This window comes from Melospiza melodia, chromosome 6 (assembly GCF_035770615.1).
Source record: "Melospiza melodia melodia isolate bMelMel2 chromosome 6, bMelMel2.pri, whole genome shotgun sequence".
In the NCBI taxonomy this organism is placed as follows: domain Eukaryota; kingdom Metazoa; phylum Chordata; class Aves; order Passeriformes; family Passerellidae; genus Melospiza; species Melospiza melodia.
In genome coordinates this window covers 18,099,338-18,123,897 of record NC_086199.1, presented here as the reverse complement: position 1 = coordinate 18,123,897, position 24,560 = coordinate 18,099,338, and the positions used below count along the sequence as shown (strand labels likewise).

The window sequence follows — 24,560 nt, the reverse complement described above, 5'->3', positions numbered from 1 at the left end:
AAACCTGTCTACTTCTGGTGAGAGTCTAAACACTCGTTCAAGGTTTGAAAAAAGCCAGTCTGAATTGGCCTATATTTAACTCATGATAATGGCAGCTGCTGTGTTCTGTGACAGTGTGCTCTGCCTATGGAGTGCTTTCTATCTTTAGATGCTTGCAGACACTGTGTGTACAGAGCATGCCAAGAGAATGGGGCTTTGTTCTACTGTTTATTATAGAAACATGCATACATGAGGGATCTTATGAACAACCTGTGAAAGTTAAAAATACAACTTTTATGGCATTATGTCACCTTGAAATGCATATTTCATTTCTGTTGTGTCTGGCCTTGTACATATTCATTTTCTGGGGAATCACACTTGCATGCATGTGAAAACAGACTGGGACCCAGGTTCTGCTCTAGATTATTGAATATGGAACATACAGAAATAACCAGGAGCTGAGAAGACAGGGCTTTTGTGGGGGAAGCTTTGGTTTACATCTCTGACCTGGTTGATGCTTATTTACTTGCACCAAATATAACCATTCCAGTAGGACAGATGGCATTAACTATTCAATGCATGGTGTTTGGGATAGAATCATCCTGCCAGTGCCTCTGTTTCCTAAAATGGTACATGAAAAATCCTATTTTTTACAAAGCATTATTTTGCAATGAAGTACCTCCAGCCCTACCTACTCATAAATGAGTAGTTGTTTTCCTGGCTAGTTACACACTGAAGTAATGGTAACATTTTGGATTAGAAGATGAGTGGTGGCATGTGCCCAGCTCCTCTGCTGAAATATTCTGTCAATACTGTTGGGCTAGTGTGTACTTGATAAGATCAGATCTCTTTCTCACTTTATGTAGTTCAGATTGTTCTTAAAATTCCCACAGAATGCTGATTACTGCAGTAGCTAAATGTGGTATTCCTAAGGTCTAATTTGTGGTGTTAATTAAGGTAAGGTTTGTGGAGCTCTGCACAGGTCATGTCAGAGGCAGCAGAAATGCACTAGCACAAGTCCTCTGGGAGGAACCCTCCTTTCATCTTTCCAGATATGCTGAGGAATGCCATAGGCAAGCTGTCCCTAGTGTGGCATGCACTCCATGCTCACAGATACAATGTTGGATGGAGCCAGAAACCTGTTAAGGAAATGCTTTTGGTGAAAGGACTGCAGTGACAACAGAAAATTCTTCCTGTCCTTCCCATGTGTCGGTGTGTGCATACTGCATCCTACCTAGCTTCAAAAATGATCCTAAGCACAATGCAAGATCAAGCTGCCCTCAAGTCCCTTCAGCCTGTTCAGGCAATGACATAGTTGTAAGGATTTCCAGAACTCTCACTGCCCTGACACCAGCCCTGCAACATTCCTAAGAGTGAAGGCCATAAACAGAGGCAACTGGATACATACAGGAGCAGAGTGCTAGGGCAGATGAACATGGAAATTTGATGCATTACACACATGCTAAGTTTCTTCCCATTCTTTCCACAAGAAACTGGACTGTCCCAAATTGCCTGTGAGGACAAATAATACAGATAGATACTGCTGTCTAGAGCACTGATGCACTCGGTGACTTCTCAGCTACTTCCAGATTTGTCAGGCACACCACCCAACATGTTATTATGTTTTTCAATGTCTTTTTAGCCTATATTTGCTCCTTTTAGTTTCTTGAATAACTACTCTCCTAATTCTTATGTCCTGTCTTTACAGGTGGTAACAGGTGGTTTTACACCCACAAACATGCTGAATTTCAGTTCATTAAGGAGACAGTTATAAAATTAGAAACAAGAGTTACACATTGAGTTAAAATTTGTTCAGTGCTCAGCATTAAATCAAGAACTCTTACTCTACTTGAGGTTTCATCTGATTCGGTAAAAACATTTATGAAGCCTAACAATGTAAATATAATGTGATAATAAAGTAAACAATTACTGAAATTATCATGATTATCATATTCTGCATATGTCAAATGTTAAATAATCAACTGAAGTGAAACCACTGGTATTAAGACTATTTACTAAGATGCATGTAAATTCTAAACTCTGTCAGAAATATTTGAAATAGCTGAAACTCATTAGTAAGAGTAATGAAGGAAATTATGTATAGCCCTGTTCACCAAACCACAAAATAGTAGATGTAATGGATTTATGACAATCAAAAGAAAAGGAATAAACACACATCTTGGCTAAACAAGAAGACCAGAATCTCCAAATTCCTTTGAAGCTGACAAAATACCAAGAAGGAAAACCAATACTTTGGATGGCTATAAGCAACAAGCAACTGCAATTGACTCAAGAAAATTAAGGAATACTTTGAATACCAAAAGAACTCACATTATGTTCCAACTGGATATATTCTGGATGAAGCATTACTATCAGCACTCATCTGTGAATCTTAAAATACTTTGAGTATGGATTATGTTTTAGCAGGGAGACTGGAGTAGATGTTCTCAAGACATCCCTTCCAACCCCAGTTATTCTGTGATTCTCTGGTTATTTTAATCATAAACTATCATATCAACAGTTTAATGTCTTGTCCATGTCACTCAGAAATACAACACTCAGCTGACAATTAATGGAAGATTTCCTGACTCTCAGTCCATATCATGACTTCAAGACTCTAATTTTTCTTGGGCAGAAGCAGGCTGGAATGTTCAGAGATTCCACTGAAGTGAAGCAGGTGTAATAAAAAGGTGGACAAAAAAAATTAGGGATCTTAGTTGTGTTTTCACCAAACTGAACTGAGACACTTTTCAAGAAGATTTTTTTCATTAAATGAAAATATAAGCCTTTTGAAGGGCTCTCCAGACAGGAATGTACATGCTTACTCACCAATAATCACTAGTCACTTTTCTACATTTATTCTGATACACTATTTATGTCTGGTCTGGGACACCTAAAAGTCATTTAATCAAAATGGAAAGTGCTCATTCTTCAGTCTAATACTTAATTACTTCCTTCCAAAAACAGTTACAACCAATTTGCTCTCATCTGTGGGAATGTTTTAGAAATAGATGTCTATTAAACTAACCAGCTTGGGCAGCTTCTCATCCACTCCATCCCTGGACAGACTTACCTTCAATTAGCCACTTCCAAGGGAAGTATCACACAGGTCACCTCTAGAAGTTCTGCCTCAAAGAGAGAATCCCTGAAGTGAACCATTAGCAAGTTAGCAAAACAGCTTTTGCCAGGTCTGTGGCACTGCTTGCAAAAGAACTGCTTACAGCAATTCAAACTCAAAACCAGAGGGTACAGGCAAAATAAAAGGAAATTATACATGAGCAAGGCTACACAAAAATTTAAGGTAGGATGTCTTCCTGGTAGGCAGGGCAGAGAATGATCATGATTTCAGCCAGTGGCATTGCAGCAGTTTTTGTGGTTGAGCTGCAGATCTACACCAACACATCTGTTGCCCTGCAGTGAAGGCACATCACTCAACCATCTCTCTTCCCAGGTTTACATTCACAACAGCAACCCTGCTTTCCTGCTTTCCTGCTTTTCTTTTTGGCTGTATCAGTAACACAATCAGGACCACATCCCTGTTCCTTGAGTGAACAATTACCTTCTTTGCATTTTCAGTGAATAGATGTATATATCTAAAGCTCTTGCAGTGTTTTGAAGACTGTTTTACAACAATTCCTTGTCAGGAAACTAACTTAGGAGATACATTCTCCAGCAACACCCTCAATAAGGAGACTCAGAGTCTGATCTATACTCCCTGCATCATCATCTAGAGAAGTCTGTTTCTCTCCACAGATCCTTACAGATGTTAACTAACATCTCAACATGTTTCATGGTGTCCAACATGTAAAAAATGCTGCAGGTAATAAAAACAAAATTAAGACACATTTTACACGTGTCCAACATGTAAAAAATGCTGCAGGTAATAGCAACAAAATTAAGACCAGGCTATACAACACAAGCAAAAAACTGTCAGTGAACTTACTCTGAAAACCGTTTCCACCTTTGCAATACTCTTCCCAAAGATGGTTCCAAGCTGGTCTCCAATCCCAGCTAGCAAGAAGCCAAACAGCGGAATCCCAAATAGGGCATACAAGATGCAGAAAACCTTGCCACCAACAGTTCTTGGGGCAATCTTCCCATACCCTGAGGAGAAAAACAATTGTCAGACTCTCAGAACTTATACATGGCTTTTTAGAAAACAAACTAATCCGTTTTAAAAAGCTGGTCTTCCTGCAGGCATATCTTTGTTTCATCTATAATTCCTATTCATAGACTTTCAATGGCATGATGTCATTTCCTGGGTAAACCACCCTCTTTTATTCCATTTTTCTTGAAGCCTTAGCTACCCATATTTTCTATAGATTCTGTATCTCTAAAATTGCTGTTTGCTTAATTAACCTAGCTGTTGCCACAGCACAAAAATCCCTCCATGTTGGCCTGGTGCCTGCATGCTGTTGCTCCTCTTGGCCTGTGCCACTGGTTTCCTGACAGGAGTGTGATTCACCTGACAAGACTCATTTTCAGTGAACAAGGCTCATTTTCAGTGGTTAGCTCATACTTTCCTCAGCCCCTCATCACACTGACTAATTACACTGCAGCCTCCAAACTGTACCCACACCACACAAATCTGCCCTTGAACTCTTTTCAATAAAGCATTATGACTCCAGTAGACATGGTATTTCTGTTAAAATGTTAAAGAGAAAAAACCCCAAGAATTGTGAAAGTCATATTTGCACCTTTTTAATTTAAGATCAGCTATTTTAATTGAAATGTCATAGAGATTTTGATTTTCACTATACATAATTACTTAAAAATTACCATATAATCACAAACCACTGATGCAATAATAATGCCTTGAGAGGCTACCTAGAACAGAGGCTAGACCATGTCAAAGGAATAAAGTATTTATTAAAAGGCCTTCAAAGGACACACCTTGGGCAGTACAAGAGCCTGGCCATGGCTACACCCAAGATGGACCCTGAGTCAGGAGTTTTCACACTTTTATAAGTTTTGGTCCATTTAATACTGGGGTTAATTGTCCAATTACAGCTTCAGGTTATGAAGTCCTATCTTTCCAAATTGCTCTCCTCAATTCACTGTTGTTTATGTTGTTTATATTTTTTGGGCCTGAAGCTGCAAGGGTGTCCTTGGTTCTCAGGATGGAAAAGGATTGTTTTGCCTGACTGAATTGTGAAGGGAACTTGCTAGCACTTTATATGAAGTTCAGAGTTGCATACTAATGCAGCAAAGAATCTGGAAAATATGAAAGCTAAATCTTAAGGCATCAATAAAGCATCCAGAGAGGAGGAAATCTATGAAAGTCTCAGGTCCTATTCCTACTGGATTGGCATCACTGGCACCAGATATACCTCTCTGTCATGGGATGCTGAAAGAACTATGCTGACACACAATAATGCATGTCCCATAACCTACTGTCCTTTTCAGACTGCATCTATCATCCCAGATGTCTCCTAAAATTCCAAGAAAGTCCCGGCTCCATAGGCCACTGGACTGAGGTTGACCAGGTAATCTGAGTTTCTGCCTAAGAGGAGGCCTAACAGGCCTCTGGTGCATAAACCAAAACCATGTTCGTGCCCTGACACAATACACAGATTTTATGCAGAATGAGATTTATAAAAATCTTATTAATGGAGAATTTCAATAAATATGGGCAAAAATACAAGGTCTTTTCAAAATTATTTAAATAGCAGATGTCAATGAATATGCCTGCATGAACTATGCCTACATAGTGGCATTTATTTAATGAGTAATTTAAAAGACTGTAATTTGGGTCTATTGAGCAAACAAATATTATGGAGGGTGTTTTCTTACATATGAATCAGAAATCTTTTCTTTCTTGCCACCCTCTGGTTTTATGCTACCATCAAAATACGTGGTAATGTAGCTTAATATATAGAAACACTCTATACAATCATTCTTTCCCCCTCACTCTGACAGCAAAGGCAGAGCCAAAGACATCTCTAACTCTACTGTTAGAGATGATCACCACAGCAAGTCTTCAACTGCCACAGGATTCTTTTTGTTGTTATTGTATTACCTGTTTTAAGAGCCTGCAAAATTTAGTCAGATTCTCATACTTTATTGAAGGGTTATGTGATTATCAAGTTATTTGTCTGTACAGTCACCAGTGTGTGCACCACAGCTGTAATGTGGAGAAGCAATTTATACAATATTGAAAGCAGAGTAATACTCATAGAAAATGCAAATAAAAATCAACAATTTGCCAGTGACTTCCAAATAATTAGATCTCTTGATCTGATTGTTATGGCAGCACTGAAATCAAGCTTAAAATTATAAAACTACTGTATAATTGTCTGTAGATTAACTATATCAACAATGCTGTTGGTTTATTTTCTTTTTCCTTCAGACCATCTTCTGAAATCCAAGCTTGTTGAACATCCTTCTTAAGAGGAACTGGCTTACAGAGGAGAGATTAAAACCCTTAGTATATCTAAAACCAATATTCAGAGATCTAATACTAAATGTATTGGACACAATGCATAGGGAGAGAGATGATAAGGGCCTGAATAATTATCTTGTTAAAATAAGTGGTTCAAGAAAAGTGAATGGAGCAGTTCAGTGTACTCTTCATTTAATACAGAGAAATGTGTCCATAATCAAGGCCATGAATTCTAGAAAGAAAAAAGGGAGGTTTTTATACAATGTATTATTTGTGTAATTCCTTTCAATTGTTAGTATGAAAGCAAGTAAGAATTTTTAAAAGTATGTAGTAGTTATCAGAATATATTTCCAGTTATGGAAAGGAGGAGGATATTAAAAGAATTGCTTGTTCTAAAGCAATTGCTTGTAGATTGCTTCAATCTATATCAAGAACAGTTATAAAGCCTGCATGAGTTTTACCTGTTTTCAGCTCAGCATTGCCACTCTACCCTAATTATGTAGACAGTTTCTGACACCTACTAAAAGACTCAGTGCCCTTGACACATGCTGGAGTCATGTCTTCTGCTAACAGAGAAATACACTTCAGCTACTTTATTTCCTTGTTACCTACCTTCCTCAAATTTATTTCATTATCTATGTCTCAGTGTGACTGTGTCTTTTTAAAAAATAAACAATAAACATACCTATAGTAGTGATGACTGTTCCAGCAAAGAAAAAGGCACCTCCAAGGTCCCAGTGACTGCTCTTGTTAGAGAAATTTCCAACGGGATTGACTCCTGAGTCCTCAGCCTCAACAGCATGCTGCAAAGAAAACAGAAAGAATCAGCATCATGCATGCCTTACTGTATCCTATGCCAGTCGGTATAGGCTCCAAAGGGAAACTTCTAGGACCATGGAAACAGCCTCAATTTAAGTTTTTAATATTTGCTCATAGTATAGTAGCCTCTTCTGTACACATAAGTTGAACACACGACTGAACTGAATACCCATTAAGGTAGAAGAAAGATAAAATGCATAAACAAATGACAAAAGATACAAAGCAATTGGGAAGTAAAGGACCAACACCATAAATTCTTCCATAAATATTGTTCTTGTAGCCACTACTGCCAAAGGAAAAATTCCTCATTGGGAACAGTTATGTTAGAAGCAGCTAGAAAGGTGGTAAATACAAATAGTGTTTGTGAAATCAACTGAAGCTAGTCAGCCAAGAATTTAAATTCCAAGGCAATCAGTAATTGATTAAGTAATTTATATTTTATGCTAACAAAAGAAATAAATATGGCCTATATATACCCTGTTTGAAATTAACAAATAAGATATCTATGGAAACATCATAAATAAACTTCGTGATCAGCTCAAGCTTCCCAGTTGCCACACTACACATGATCTCATGTCCACAAATACAACATGATACACAGGCTCCCAGACAGTGCTTGAATGAAGTATATTCTGGATAGAAGCTGAGGTAGCTACACTGCTTCCTGGTCACTGTCCTGTGTCCCACATAATACTGAATCAAACCAGGCAGACATATCAGCCTCCTGAATGTTTGTTGGGAATTTCTAAAAATGCACCATATTGTATCATGGGGACATACACATTCACTGTTCATTGCAGCCTCACAGTCCAAAGGAAGACAGAGCTGAACACATCAGCCTACGAAGTACAGAAATAAATATCTCATCAGCATCCAGTATACTCACCTGAATTGCTCTAAGATGACTTTTGAGATGCCCTTCAGCAGGTATTTTCAAGTTGCTTTTAGATCTCATACAAGGTCTTCTTCATCACAGAGAAATTCAGACCTCACTCTTGAACAGCAGCAGCAATGTCTCCCTTTCTCCCTTTCAAATGTTCCCAAGTCTAATTTCCATAAAACCACTGCAGAGGAACCAAGATTCTTTTTTTTCTTCCTCCTAAAATTTCCAACTCTTTGCTTTTCTCCCATTCTGGTCCAGCCTCACTTCATGTTGCTGTTATCAGCTGCTCACCCTACTGCCAGACCTTCTACTTCTCTTTCTGTTATTTGCTCCTCCTCCTAAATATTGCCACCAATCTTTAGCCTCGGTAGTTTCAGTGAACTTACTGCTGGGCTCAACAAGTGAAGCGAAGTGCTACTTCTTGCATCCTCTGTTTCTTTGGCATGTTCAAAATGGAGTTTCCCCCTATCAACACAGATTTGACTTTTCTTATTGCATTTCTTTAATTAGTTCTCTTTCCATATGATTTATGAATTGTCAGGGTGGTTTTCTGTTTCACCTTTTCCTATACTGTCCATGTGCAAAGCAAGTTTAGCTATTCTATTTTGCCATTGCCCCACTACTTACCTGGTCATGTCTACAAGATATCTCTTAATCTTCTCTAAAACCTCACATTCTCTTATGGATTTAGCACTGACTTTTAAACATCCATTTAACACCTTCTCTCCCTAGCCTTCAGGATAAACTTTCCTCCTCATTAATCTCTTTCCACCAATGCTTTATTTACCAGATTCTTACTTCCACTTCCATTTTTCTCACTCATTTTTTGCCTGTATTTCCAACTCACTTCATGGTCATAAATGTTCCTCTACTGTTTTTTTAGCCTGGGCAAGTTTTAGCTAATCTGCTTCCCAGCCTTTAGTTATTCATCACATTGCCTCACAAAGGGGAAAGGAGTGAGAGAAGAGGTGTATGGGCAAGAACAGAGACAGCTACATCTAAAGACATCAGTATGGCACAGCCTTTTTTAGAAGTAGAGCTACTACATGCCAGGCTAAGTTGATTGTGAAACTATAGCACAAGCAAGCTCCAGGCTGGACCAGTTTCATTTCATGTGGGCAGAAAGCCAGGGCTCCTCAGCACATGTCCATACCTCAAGAATCAGGGATATAGGGAATGGATGTGTTTCAGACCAAACCCTTTGAAAGGGCTTCTGTACCATTTGCTGACATATTGCAGGTGGTGTGAAAGCAGAGATCATTTGTTGGTTTATGCAGAACAGCATAAATCAGCACAACAGACAGGTTGTCCGTTTAAATAGGCCATGACACACTGTCAGCTACCCTGGTTACTTCTGCCAAAGAATGCTGTCCGCCCTCCCCATGAGTATGTGAATGTCAGCAAGTTAATTACACTTAAATTACACTTGAGTTTACACAGTTTAGCAAGTCTTTCAGGGCCAAGCACGAACCCCTGAAGTGAAGGAGTATGCTGTTGCCTTAGATAGCTTTGAGATTCTCACACTCCCTTCTCATCCAGAAAAAATTCATTTTTTCTTTAAATCTTCACTGACATCATTCATTTATAAATATCCAACTATCCCAATGCTGTCTTTTAATACATTGTATTTTGCATACAGCGATGGAGGACAAAAAGAGAGCAGCAAAACAAAGCAGCCGGCAGCCTGCAGTTAACAGAATTTAAACAACCAATTTCAGCTCATGCATGAGAAAAGGATGCCTTACTACTACCACCACAAGTCCTCCTACACAGAACTATCGTGCTAGATGGAAACTGACACAAAATTTAAACAATGATACTATTACTGGCAAGACTCTCCCAGTTCACACAGACCACGAAATTTTACAAGTTTCCCATCTGAAACTTCAGATTGGTTTTCCAGCAATGACCCGAAGAGAGGCATCCTCAGGTTATCTCAGAGTAGGAAAAAAGCTAATTTCCAGAGTGCTAAACACTTTGCTAACAAACCTCACATATTTAAGATATTTTAAACTAGTAGCTTCAGCTACTTCTATAGTTGAAATATTGTTGACAGTGAGAGGTCATCAGAGTACCCAAAGCTGTTTCACACTTGCTCCTTTCCCCATCTCTTTTTCCTTCTGCAGAGGAGCTACAAGCACAGTACACAAGTACACAGTATTTTTTCAGTAGTTTATAAATTGAACGTCCAATCTTCTTTACTGAATGACTACCAACCTATTGTACTTTTTCTTTTGAAATGCCACCCATTTCAGGGAAGGCAATAATTTGAAATACCTCAAAGGGCAGAAATTGTCTTTCTGGATGTTCAAGTAATGCTAAAGCAAACAGACAGGTAGGAGTGAAGAGAATGACAAAACTACTGAAGTAAATAAAACTACTTGATATTATTTGTTTTTAAAAACATGTATTTTTGATCACAGTTTTCTGGTTTTCTCTCCATCCTTGCATAGATGTGTGTTTTACTCTCAGCCCCTTTGGTATCAATACAGTAAAGTCCTTCTGGAAGAAAAAGACATGGTGTGGTGACACAATCTGCATGGGACTGAAGGCAAATCCCAGAGCAGAAGCTCAGCCTTTGTGGTGATACTGGGACAATTGAGTCCTGTATTCCCAAAGAGAGTGAAACCAACTTGCATCTCAGTCTGAAGTACACTTCATCAATTCCACTTACATAAGCAACAAGATAGCTGGAAGCCAGTGCAGCTGGTGAGGAGAGAGAAGAGCAAAACAGACTGTTTCTGGTTTCTCCATGAAGAAAGGTTTTTATCTGCTTCATTTGTTCATGTTTCTGTAATTTTTCCAGTAAGATCCCAAGTAGAAAGAAGAAAAATATTTTTCAAGGATAAGGGTAATATCCCTCTCAAGTGATGAGACGGTCAAAGATGTATCTACTCTACTTGTTATCAAGGATAGGAATTTGGTAGGAAGAGAAAATTCTTGTCCTTTTTTTGCCTAGCTCTATTAATTCCTCTTCACAAATCATTCTAATCCAATAATTATTATCTCCCTCTGCAATTCTTTTTCCAAGCAGATTTCTATCAAGCATACAAAGAGTTGCTTCAATTGCCTTTCATGCTCTGATATTTCTCAATTAGGATTATTAGGATGCTTCTCATTAGCAAACTGCTTTTAATAACTAATTCTTTAATAACTTTTTACCTCTCTACTTATTCTCACCACCCCTTATACAGTGATTACGTACCCTCATTATAAATTGACATATATTCACTTTTCCACAACAGCATTTTCTAAGGACCAAAGCCAGCAGTTTTTTTCTGGTTTAATCAAAAGTAACAACTTTCAAAGTCCATTCCTTCAATATTTCTACCTATCCCACAAAGGACTTTAAGAACCAGTCAACCTGGAAGTGATCTACCTATATACCTATACTGAGGCTGAAGTTTGAATATATTCCTTAGGTATGTTGCATTTCTTATCTAATCTTTGTTTTCTCCAGGACTACATAAATCCAGGCTAACTGATAGGCTTCTACGTGGAATTCCAAAAGAAACTCTACTGAAGTCTTGTAAGATCCATTTTACTTTCCTTGTCTAGAGTTTTAATCAATTAAAGATAGATAAATCTATCCCTGACAGACCTTTCTTGCATGTTAATATATTTTCCACTTATCCTTGCATATTCGATAATTGTTTCCTTCAAAATTGATTCTAAAACTTTTCATACTACATCAGAGTAAAAATTCCAAAGCTTTTAAATGACAGTTATTTTTTGATTTGTATACTTCATCCTCCTTAATTTATTTAAAAATTACAACAGTAAACCTGTATGTTCAGAATTCTTGACTGAATATTTATTTCAAAAATCCCACCTGTCATGTTCTGTGTGCCCTCCTGGTTGCTGTGTTTAATTTTGAAGAAAGAATTAAGAACTTAAGACTACTTGAAAATTTGTAGAGATGAGGGCATAAGTCTTGCAAATCTATCACCTCTCTCAAATTTTTTTCCAGATATTAGGTTCTGCTTTTCTTTGCACACACCTTTCATAATTCTAGTGAATACAAGTACCAATTTCTTCATTCTCATGAGCAGTGACAGGACTCAAGGAAATGACCTGAATCTGAGTCAGGAGAGATATCAGGAGAAAACTTTTAACACAGAGAGGGTTGGGCACTGGATCAAGATATCCAGAGCAGTGGTCACAGCCCCAAGCCTGACAGAGTCCAAGAAGCATTTGGATAATGCTCTCAAGTCTCCTGCATAGGGTCAGGACTTTGACTCCATGATCCTGATGGGTTCCTTCCAACCCAAGCTTATTCTATGAATCTATGGTTATATATATTTACAACATTTTGGACACATAGTTTCTGCTTCTCAGACCTTAAAATGACTGGGAAAGAGCCTGCTTCACACTGCCCATTCCAAGGTCTCTGTGAACAATTTTGCTCCCCACCAACTCAGCTGGTCAATAAACCACTGAGCTGTTTCTCCTAACTTCCAAGAAGTACCATCTTCTTCACATGGCCTACCTGAATGAGTTTCTCCAGCTCTGGCTCGGAGACACAAAGGTGCTCCCGAAGAAACACAGCCTTCTCTGACGCGATGCTGGTCTTCTGCCTGTTCTCAAAGGGCTGCTCCAGGGCACGGAAGACGAGTCCTCCCACCACCAGGTAAACTACCACCACAATAAAGATGGCCACCACTGCTCTCCAATCCATGACTGCGTGCCGGCTTTGAGAAGTGTCTTCCATGGCAGCAACAACAGAGGTTTGGGTGGAAACGGCGATTTTTGAAGGTGGGTAATGCCTGATAGTTTTGGTGTCAGGCTCACGAGCCCTCACTGCTGGGGGAACAGGTGGGGGAACAGCCGCTGAAACAAAGAGCAAAAAACCTTATTCAAAATCAAAGCTCTTAAGGTATGACCTTGATTCACATTTAAAAAATCTTAAATAATATTTTCTAGACTTTTACATAAATCGTGTTCTTCACATAGATATGATTCTTCTCATCTGGAAAGTTCCATATCTTCTTTGTCTATTTCTACTCAATGGACACCTCAAGGGTTTGTTTTGCCCATTACCTCTAGAACTTTACCCATTACCTCTAGAACTGGACAGGCCAGTTACATGTGCAAAAAGTTCAGAAATATACAGAAAACCATTTATGCAAAATGAACATGGAAATTCTGACCAGCTAGCATATAAATTACACATGGTGGTGTTTGGTGAAGGACCCTGGCAATGATTTATAAACTTAAATCATAATTCTAACAGTATTCATAGCACTAAGAAATTGAACTGCTAATGAACACTGATCATCACCTGACCTGGAACTGACAGAAATGGAAAATGCTTTGCAAACCACAGTGCTATCTGGCTCTAACATAAAGTGGCCCATACGATTTATCTGGATTCACAAAAGTATCACTCATGAAAATGTCCTTAAAGCCTGGAAGCTTCACAAAGTTTAGTATAAATCATGTGTCAGAGTATGTGAGATGTCTGAGGTCAAAGTTACACACCAAGCACAACGTGGACCTCTCACCTCGGGACTGAGACACTGCAAAGCCCAGGTGATGTCTACAATATGTCAGAGCTAACCAGTCCCGACTTCCAGCTGGACTTAACAGCCCAACCACTGTGTCAAGCTACCAAGGCAGGTAAATCAAAGCTCAGTCACTTCCAAATACTTCAGGTGTTCCATCATCACACTTCCCCACCCTGTGTTGCTAGTGTTACCAATAGCAAGATGAGGCCAGGTTCCTCAGCATCCACCGATATAAGGGTACCACATGTAGGATTTGAAGATGCTAGATTCATTTTAAACCAAATTCCTGTGTAATCTTGCCATGGTGCAGCTGCCACTGGCCTGTTATTTCTTTGAAACTAGATTAATTTTTTACATATCAGACCTAAATCAGATTACAGTTAAAATACAGCTACTTTAGGTTCATTCTCTGAACTTATTCACAATGTGTCTGTGCTGTTTCACTTAGAAATTAAAGCAGAGAGATTTACAACATCCCATCAGAGTGGCATTGTAACTGCATTCTCTAAAATTTAAACATACAACGTGATTATACCTTGATTCTGAGGTGGGCCACAACTCTTTCCCAACAGAAACCATTTTATGATCCTGAATAATTTCAGGACTTGGGCATTTACTAGAGTCGTATTTTCCTGCAAGCAATACAACTCTGAAGCATTGCATGGAGTAAGTTTCCAGCTCACTTGATAATCAATAAACTACAGAAATCTATAGTTGCTTTATACTTACAGTTAATATTTCATTTCATATATGATTTAGAGGTTCCAGACACCAAATAGATTAGAAAGGATCCAGGATCAGGGCAAAAGCCTTTGTGGTTGATTCCTTTTTTGTTTGTTTTGCAACACCCTGTGGCATAGCTGTTCAGTTTGACCATCAAAAGGTCTTTATGGTACCCAACACTTATTAACTAGGATGGAGTAATATCAAACTTAAAAGGATATTTTCTCTTACCTCCAGATGTATTTCATGTGACTATTAAGAACTTTATGTGACAATAGGAAGAAGAGCGACAGTATTAGAAAAAAGTCACATTTTTTGTAGAATTTCAGTATATTTATTCTCTAAGTCTCCTGAAAGTATTATTGTAATAAATACAGTGAATTTCAACAGGAAACACCAGAAAAGTATGCAGAAGAAAAATAAAATATTGAGGTTGCATGAAGCAGTTAGAACTACCCTTTCTCCATAGACAAGTATCCTAAACCTGAGTCACAGCATCTCCTTAGTGAACTAAATTTGAGTACTCACAGAAGTGGCTCAGCTGATGTAACTCAGTGTAGCATAGCTTCCATAGATTCCATAAAATTCATACCATTTAATTAGTTAGAGCCCATAACTACCGTGTATATTGTAAACCAACACAAAATCTGCAAGGCTGAGGACTGATTTTTCATGCTTCAGATTACTCAGCATCAGGATCCAAGGCTCACATGGCAAGAAGAGAGCAGAGTTCATGTGACAATGCTATGATTTTTTTAAACAGATATCCACCTTACCACAACTGGCATGATCCAGTGTAGAACTGGGTGAGCCTCTTAGTGGCAAGCAGTGCCTGCCTTTGATATAACACAAGTCAAGAAGCCAGAAGCAAAGAGCTGGTACCATTAAAACAGTGTTAGTGAGTTTCCTTTTTCTGTCTGCTAGTAAAAATATTTTTTCTTATTCAAATAATGTTTCTGGCAACGTGTTAGTAACAGCCTTACAGTAAAATCATGGCCTGTTTGATTCTGTCTTCTAAGGAGAATGTGTTGTACTAATTTAAGACCAAGATGGGAAGTTCACAGTAGAGAACACAAAACGTTCTTATAAATATTTTGTCACTTAAAGAGCTTAGTGGATTACTGTGCTCAGCCTGCTTATCTCTAAAAAGAAGAGAACTGTTTCAGTTTTTCATTTTCTTCTATTAGTAATAGCTATCCTGAGTGAATGTAGAACTGTTGATCCTAAAGTATTTTATGTTATGTAAATGAATTCACAGGAAGACTGTGCTAAAGCAGCTAGTTAAGCAACTGATGTGTAACAGAAATGGTCTTACAAAGCCAATGCACAAAGCACAGCTGCAGTCAATACTGCTGAGATTTTAAGCAGGAGTTAGATATTGGAAGAACACTGTAGATACTCCATCTAGGAGCTATCCCACTCTTTACAAGACAGTGGGGTTAGTTCAGCACAAACTAAGTTAGTTAGTTCACATATGTTTGTTAAATCATATCCTACTCTTTGCAAACTAAGTTAGTTAGTTCAGCACATGGTAAGAAGTCATAAATCCTAATTTCTATTTTCACTGTCTCTGTGAACCTGAACTCTCACAAAAGTGCTGCCATTTACCTTTAAATCATGGTGTCATCAACTGCAAAAAATAAAGTAGTTCTTACTTTTCTACAAGCTCCCTGGGAGAGTCCATTTCTGAAATAAGGGCTACATAAAATTCCAGAAGTTTAACAGGTAGTTTTACTAAAGTGAAAGGATGAACTACACTGGCAATTCAACAATGTGCAGAGGTTTATACCTTAAAGCTTAAAAAAATAAAGGGCTACATAAACTCTTGCATTTGTAAAGATGGTTTACACCACAGTTTAGGACAATCATAGAGCAAAAGAGAAGAGGACATGTTTACAATAAATGCAGAACAATCCCTACTTCATTTGTTCATGTTTTTTCAAAACAAGCTGCTATCAGAACAGGCTTTTCCCCAAACAGAGCCTCATCCATATGTTTGTTAAATCATATCAAAGAAGACTTAATCAGCCCCAGTGAAAGCCATGACAGATATCCATTCATATGCATGCACTATATTAGCTGATAGCTAATCTCATAGGTACAAGAACCCTCAAAGGAGCACTCCAGTATTTCAAAATAGGCCTTATCCCAGTAAAAGGATGCCAAGGAGCAAAGAAAGGTGTATTCTTGATTTTTTTAAATAACCTTCAAAATTAAACAACTGAAGATATTAACGTTACAAGTGAAATTGCAATGTTAGGATCTATGCAGTTGTTCACATCTGAGATCATCACATTACCTGTTCTTCTATTGGCGTACATCATTGCTAGGTCTCACGTGTCAGGAGCTTAAATGCCTCAAATTTCTGCTAAAATTGATGGCAATTGAGGAAGCAAAACTCTCACTCCTCATCAAGATGAGTACATCTTTACTGGTTAAAGTTGCAGGCAATTCCCTCCTGGGAAGGGCCCAGGGTGCTGACCAGGCCTAGCCCACGGCAGGGCGCACCGGCCCTGGGGCCTGGGGCTCAGCCATCACTGGGGCACCTCCAGCCTGGCACGGCCCTCACACTGCTGCCCGTCCCGCTCTGCCACCGAAGGGGCGAGGAAATGGACCCCTACATGGTCCAAGGGTGATCAAACAGGACTTCAGGGCCTTCAGACGTTTGGTGAGGCAATCTGGGGTGGGGGTTATGGTCTGCTCTCTAGTTACAGTTGAAGGCGGCAACCTGGGAAGAAATGGGCAAACTGAGTCTGGGGCTCCACGGCTGGTGTCATCATCAGAATTTTGGGGGTTTTGGCAATGGAATGGCTCTACACAGCCCCAGGAATGCTGGCATCAGACAGGATTCACCCTTCTCAGTGGTGGAAGAGAGTATTTGCTCAGGAAATAGTGGGGTTCACTGGCAAGGCTTTGAACTAGATGTGAGGGGGTAGAGGTGCAATGTGAGGCTTGTCCCTGGCAAACATGAGAGGATATAAAAATAGACAGATGGAGGGACAGGGTGCTAGGCAGGGCTCTTCGCAGTGACTCTGAACTGTGCCAGCCATCCTGGACCATACCGGCAGTCTGAGGGAGATGAGCCAGGCAGTCCTAAAAGAAGCCACCAGGGAAATATCTGAAAGCAATAATTCCTCTAGGAAGGCAGCCTGGCAATCCCCAGGAGCAAGACATTGGACAAGGAAGGCAAGAGACTGGTGTAGCTGAGACAGAGTAGGGAACTGCTGGTCGAACTAAAGGTAAAGAGATGAATGCACAGACAGTGGAGACAAGGACACATAACCTGGTAAAAGATGAAGGGATGGGGTAAGGAAGGCTATGGCAAAGCTGAAACCTAACCTCACAAGGGACACCAATAATAACAAGAAGGGCTTCTACTGGTATGTTAACCAGAAAAGGAAAGTCAAACAAGCCCCCTGATAAACAACATTGGCAAACTGGTAACAGCAGATGAAGAGAAAGCTGGGGTGCTCAACAACTTTTTTGCCTCAGTCTTCACTGACTTTTGACTGTGAAAATATCAAAAGTGGCATTGCCACAGTGACCTCTGTCCTGGCAACTATCTTACTCAATATGCTAAGAAGATAGAAGATACAAAGAAAACTGGTTTTGCAGGAGAGCTTCTTAAATAGTTTAAACCAAATAATTTTTTTTTTTAAATAAATACACCCTTCTCTGTGTTATTGGTGTCACAATTTCTATTGTGAAAAAATGTAAGTCAGGTATAACAGTGTCTTATTTAGTACCTCATTTTCTTCTACATTCCTGTGTTACACAGGCACACAGCAATGTATGTGCATTTTAATGAGACACTAATGACACATCTAATAAAAATGCTGCTTTCATAGGATTCAACACAGAATTACATAGAGGGCATATGCATTTACACATTCATAAACTCAGGCCCAGGCTTTAAGCTTGAAATATTAGTTGATCAAAAATGAAACTCAACATTTCATCTCCTATTTTAGTGGTGCCATCAAAGGAAGGAAACAAAATAGCTCAAGTAAAAAGGTTTTTTGATGCATGTCTAAGGGTACGTACCAACATTTTTTTCCCAAAATCCTCATAATACAACTGGAGGTTTCTTCAAAGAAAGAAAATTATGCATTCTTCAGACGTGCTCATAGCCAAACATCCAAAATTTCCCATGAAGCTTTTCTGTGTTTATATTAAACTAGAAATTTAGTTAGAATTATAAAATAATCTCATCATGTAGTCCAGTTTCACTGAGAAAATTCAGGAGCAAATAATCTTCCCTACAGCTTTTACAAGATCCTACATTGGGTCATTGGCACTTCTACATCCTTCCTGTAGCACTACTTAATAAGCCAGCATTCCTTCCTGAACTAATATAGAAATACGATTTTTTTTGACAAGTTATGAAGTTGGAGGACAGAGCACTCATGCACCAAAGCTCAGAAATGTCTGTGAGGTGTTAACAAGCTCCACTACAGCTTCCCTGAACTGACCACTAAGAGTAGGTGGATCCACCTTCTTTAGAAGGGACCATAAAGGACTGGGGGATGAAGGGACCTCACTGACCATAATTATTTTAAAGTCATTTATTTCAATTAAACTGGACAGGGTTTTTTCCTCCCCCAGCTCCTCTTCTGAAATAGCCACACACTGAATTTAAGATTAAAAGACTTCCTGACTGAACAATATAGAAGGCAGGGAAATGAGCAGCCCACCAGTGGATAAAATATTAATCTTTCACTCCGAGGCTCTTGCTCATCTCCAAACAGAAATTCCTGGGGGATGTGGGCATCTAGCATTTGCTTCCAATCTCAAATCTTTCCCACAGACTCCCCAGGTTCTTTCAGATAAGGGCTGCTGGAGTGAGGATAGCAGGGCTGTGCTTGGACATCATAGCAAGTATAAGAAGTATGTTGGAGAAATAGTGGAGGCAATCAGTGTATTAAGCTATCACCTATAGGAACTTCTCAAGAATATGTCACTTACAGAAAATGCATGCAGATCAGTGAATGAAGGGAATTGGATGGTCTAACAGGAAGCAGGTGAAAGTATTGAAACACTGAAGTTTCTATCCATGTGTTACCAAAAAATTATTAAACCATCAAAATTTTGCATTTTGAGGATATGGTAAATAATTTCCACTACCTGATTTGCTGGTTATTCCACTCCCCCTCATCCCCCATTCATCTTCTGTTGTGTTTTCTAACAGGTTTTGTAGGGAGCATCCATTTAACCAGCACAGTGAATGTTGAATTTTTATAACTGGGCATTCAAAAATCTGATGCTGGTTTAGAAAGTCTGGCTTTTAGAACAAAATCCCAGTAGAAAATGATCATGTTTGCCTTTGTGTTTGTGCAGCATCTTTGCATGATGTGGGCTAATTAACAGGTGACATTACAGCTGTGATCAAGAAATGGGAGAAGAATCCTGCCTGCAGGCTACGATTACACATATGGGACAGAACACTGGTATCCCTGTGGCAGTTTTTCTGGATTGAGGAATAAGAATAAAAAGAATTGCTGTCTGGGGACCATGGGATTCATACTGTCGTGGATCAAGAAAACTGTTATCAGTGCTGACAGGTTTTACACCAGCTTGGCCCTGGTCCTTCTGCCTATCCCCAAGGCACACAAATTGAGCAGTGGAAGTCATGGCAAGCTTGCCACACAAGGGGAATTTCACCCTACTGCTTCTACAGCCTTTTGCTGAGAACTGCCACTCAAGTAAGGAGCATTACTATTGCATTTACTGTTCATGAAAGCAAAACTTCACATATTGTTTGTTAGGAAAACACAGAGTGGCTCAGAGCATAGAGCTTTTCACTGCAGCAACAGCCCCCTGGGTTAAATCTAACACTGTTTTCCCTGAAGAGGATTCTCTAATGCAGCATTAGTGCTGCTGACTTCAGCAACATCTCAGCTGTCTGCTGCAAATGCAGTCATCAGCAGCAAGGCATTACATGGAGTATGAGAGACAGGTAGAGGCAGAAAGGGCAATGCACATTAAACAAAATAGATTGGATGTGCTGTTAGAAGAAAAGTACCATTGATTCCTCCCAGTTGCCCCTTTCCCTGAGTGGGGTGGTGAAAAAGGGGGAGTAAGTCAGGTTGCAAGTCTGCATAAGGAATAAAGGCACCGTTTTCTTCCTATTATAGGGTAATGTTAGTGAAATAGAGTAAAAGTTCATAATAGTAAAAAAAATACTGATTTGTCTCTGATGGTGGGGAGAGAAATGTCAGCACTATGTATCAGAGGGAATTGTATTTGGCCATTGTTTTGTCATCCCTGGCAGCAGCTTTGGGAAGTATGTCATACCAAAAGCGTTCTGTAATTTCTGTACCATTTGTCATATATTCCCATCTAGTGCTCAAAATAATGATTCTCGGTAAGCTTACAAAAAAATCTACGTAATGCTGCTGTATCAGTTATAAATGAAACCTACAAATTAATAGCTCTTGCAATACCCCAGCTATTTAATTAATCTGGAACACAGTTGTTATGAGAAAACAAAAAGGCACTGTTTTATAATGTTTTTTATTCTTTTTCATTAGAAAACTATAGTTTAGGCAAAAAAAAAAAAAAAAAAAAACAAACTAAGCAGCCTAAATTGGAACATGGTAGAAATTAAGAAATCAGTATGTCTGAGCTAAGCTATCTCTTTAGAAAGAGCTTTCCAATGATGAGAATCTTCACATAGTGGTGGTGCTGGTGGCACTGTAAATCATCAGAACTAAGGAGAACCTAAGCCTCTTGTCTCTTCCCAAAGAGCTTCTTTAGTGTCAGACAAGAACTTAGCTATGCAGTAAGTAATGAGAATGAATTTTACCTTCCACTGAGGGACAATATTACTCCTATCTGAAACCATTTTTTTCCAAAGAACAAATCTTGAGGGTATCTTCTCCAATTTCCACTGTCCTACTACCAGAACATACTGCTCCTATTTACCTGTGCAGCAAGTGCCTGACAGAAAAAAATACCTGGCTTAGGTGACAAGGTGATGGGAGCAGGGTGGCTACAGTGGTGGTCTCTGTGGAAGGCCTGGGGCTGCCCCTTTCTGGATACAGACAGTTCCTACTGATTCCCACAGACCCACAACAAAAAATAGCAGAGCCCATCAGGGAAGCTGGTAGCACTTCTGTGAAAGTGTACTTTAGAAAAGGAAAATATTGTGCAGACTTTGGAGCATGAGGAAAAAAGTGTGAAAAAGAATCCTAAAAACACCAAGGTCAGCAAAAGAGAAAGAGGCACTCCAGGAGCTGTAGGAGATCTTTTCCTGCAGCCTGTGAGATTTGGAAGAGATCATGATGGATTTGGTATTTCCCTGGAGCTCATGGAGAGGATCACACCAGAGCAGATATTCACACTGCAGTATGTGGAGGATCCCAGTCCAGGGCAGGTTGATATTTCCTGAAGTGCTGCTACCTGTGGAGAGACCATGCTGGAGGAGGTCTGTCCTAAAGGACTGCAGCCCCACGATATGGACTCATGCAGGAGCAAGGAAAAAGTATAAGGAGAAAGGTGCAGTCTAGAGGAGATGGACCCACCAAAAACCCACACTCCCTATCCCCCCTGCACCATGTGAGGTGGGGAGGATGAAGAACAGTCAGGAACGAAGCAAGAAAGTTGCTAGGAAAACGTAAAGCAGGGAAAGGTTATTTTAACCTTTGTCTTTATTTCTTACCACCCAGATCTATTTTAATTAGCTACAAATCAAATAAACTTTCCCCAATACAAGTCTCATTTGCCTGTGATGGCAATCTCTAACTGGTCTCCCTGGCTCTATCTCTGAGGAGGAGGAGTGAGAGTGGCTGGGTGGGCACCTGGTAGCCAGCCAAGGTCAACCCACCACAGAGAGTTGCACAATAAAGATGAGGACACAACTCAGACTGTATTGTTCAGCAACGCTTTTCCTCTGAGTCCCACCAGTTACTTGCATATGGATTTTGTGAAAAAGTCATCAGTCCAAGCACTAAGAACATCAATGTATAGATCAGGATTTAAACAACATTGATGAACAGGAGTTAGCTACAGAGGGAGCAAACATCTTTCCAACAATAAGGCATTTTTGTCCTTCTCTACTGGAGCTGGGTCAATCTGGAACAAAAACATTCATTTGTCTTGTTGAGTGGATTTGAATTTTTCACTTTTTATTACCTTTCATTCTAGTTTTCTCTTCTCAAACATAAGCATTTTAGTTCACTCACTTTCTACACACATTTAAGAAAAATGGATGGCAGCAGCATACATTTTCACATAAAGCTAAATGTCAAATTGATTAAATTTTTCATGTTGGCAGGAAGTCCACGCATACGTAACCAATGAGGTACCAATACAATGTGATGCCTCTGAAAATCCTAAAAAAGTGGAAGAAAACCTCAGTCTTCTTGTAGATGTTAAATGGCTTGAAATTGGGTGCTGGGTAAACCTGACAGGTTGGATTACTTATTAATCTAGTTGTAATCAGTTTAAAAAGTATACAAAAGATTAAAAAGTCTATGCAATTATCATTCCCCTGAGCTATGCCATGTCCCTGTGCTTTGTGAGGCTGTTGTAAAACTCTGCTATTCTATAATTTAGCAATTCTGAACCTACTGTCCCTAAAGAGATAGAAAAATGTATGCATCAGCAAATTTAATTTTAGTCAAGAAAGTGTAGTGAGAGAGGAGGGTCTGAATACCATTTTCATGCTTATTCTATTTCTGAAAGACAGTGCCATTTCTAATTGTGAATGTTTTAAAGCACAGAAGAATGCCAGTTCAAGCATCTCACAGGAGCTTTCAAAACAGGGAAAGGAAAAATTCACAGTGGTGGTCTAGGAAAATAAGAAGTCTGAAGGGCTAAAATCTAAGTGCCCTTAATCATATAAACACCAGAAAATCTCACTATGCCAATAAGTTTGTTCCTAAATTAATTTTTGTATACGTTCTTATTAATAGTCAATGCAGTCATCTTTTCAACGCCCCACATCAATTTCCATTGCAGCTTCCAAAGTATTTGCTTAACATAAATGAAAATGCTGTTTAGATTATATGTAAAAAGGTGAAGTGTAATCTCACAAAAATAAGAAAAATAAGACACTGAGTAACTAAAGAGAGTGATAAATTCTTTCCTAGATCTCTTAAGAACAGCGCAGGAAATAACTGATTAATCTGTACCAAGGAAGTAGGGGAGTATATATTAGAAAAAAAGTCTAGCTACAAGGAGAGCTAAGCATGGGAACAGCCATCAATATATTGAAATGAGCTTTATTGGAAGTATCTAAGAACAGGGCATAAAATCGCCTGCCAGAAACTGTCAGTGTTATTCATGTCCTGCATATCCCTGTGAATCCAAGAAAAGTTACCAGTGAAGGGTAACAGAGAAAAACAGGCTAATATTTTCATATTCAACATCCAGAATCTGTTAAAACCCCCCAACTACTGAAATGTTAAAGGTATATTAAAAATAAATTAATAAAAATAATTAATCTTTTCAATCGTCTCAACTCCTAGCAGGAAAATGCTCTTGAAATCCTTTCCCTTCCTTTCAATGTAAGATAGTCAATCACACCTCAACATTCCTATTTGTATCAGTTGTGCCAAATCTCATAGCATTTCACAAATAATAGATAAACCCCTGTGACACTGAAAAGAAACAACACTGTGTGCCTCACATAAACACTGCCACTGAGAACTCAGCAAATTAATTAAATTCAAGAGTTATTTCAAAAGCTGATTAAACAAGCTGTTTTTCATATGTGCATCAAGAAGGTACAACAATTTTTCATCAATGTGTTAGCAAATTTTTAAGTTCTTTTAGCGGATGTCCTCTTTTCCACTATGCATTACAGAATGCCGTTCTATCTGTTACAAAATTAATGGACAGCCATAAACCAGATTATTTCTTTTGTTGGTTATATGATGACCACATGTAAGCTGCTCTAGATGATTATTTACAAGAACTTCCAGATTCTGAACCAGCCTCTCCTCTGTCAGAACTGCAGTCTGAGCGTGCTCGTGAACTGAAAACAGAGTGCCCAAGAGTTAGTCTCTGCAAACACAGCCTTAGAGCTCCTGCTACTGAGGCTGTGCAAATGTCAGGGAAACAACAGGAAGCCCTAGGCTGGCTTGAGCAGGTATCTGCCAGGACTTATCCACTGACATTAAAAAAAAAATCTGCAAAAGTCATGGTCATGGGACACTTTCCCCTCCCTCCTCCCTCTCCCAGGCACTGCGCTATTCTAATGCATACGTGACAGCTCACTGGTGAAAAGAATGGATGTGCTAAGGCAGGACATGAACTCCAGGAA

The 24,560-nt window shown here is 39.1% G+C and overlaps 1 protein-coding gene across 3 annotated transcripts in view; it reads right to left on the bottom strand.

Annotated features, from left to right (window-relative positions):
- The window catches only part of KCNK10 (potassium two pore domain channel subfamily K member 10), a 54,507-nt gene that overhangs the window by 17,686 nt on the left and 12,261 nt on the right, over positions 1-24,560 (bottom strand). For 2 of the 3 annotated variants that reach the window (XM_063160153.1, XM_063160154.1), the window contains 3 exons: positions 12,553-12,893; positions 7,047-7,164; positions 3,923-4,083 (listed from right to left, as the gene is read on the bottom strand). In XM_063160153.1, coding sequence (XP_063016223.1) covers positions 3,923-4,083; positions 7,047-7,164; positions 12,553-12,893 — 620 coding nt within the window. Of the gene's footprint in view, positions 1-3,922; positions 4,084-7,046; positions 7,165-8,066; positions 8,499-12,552; positions 12,894-24,560 lie in introns of those variants that run through there. The other variant, XM_063160155.1, reaches the window with a different exon arrangement.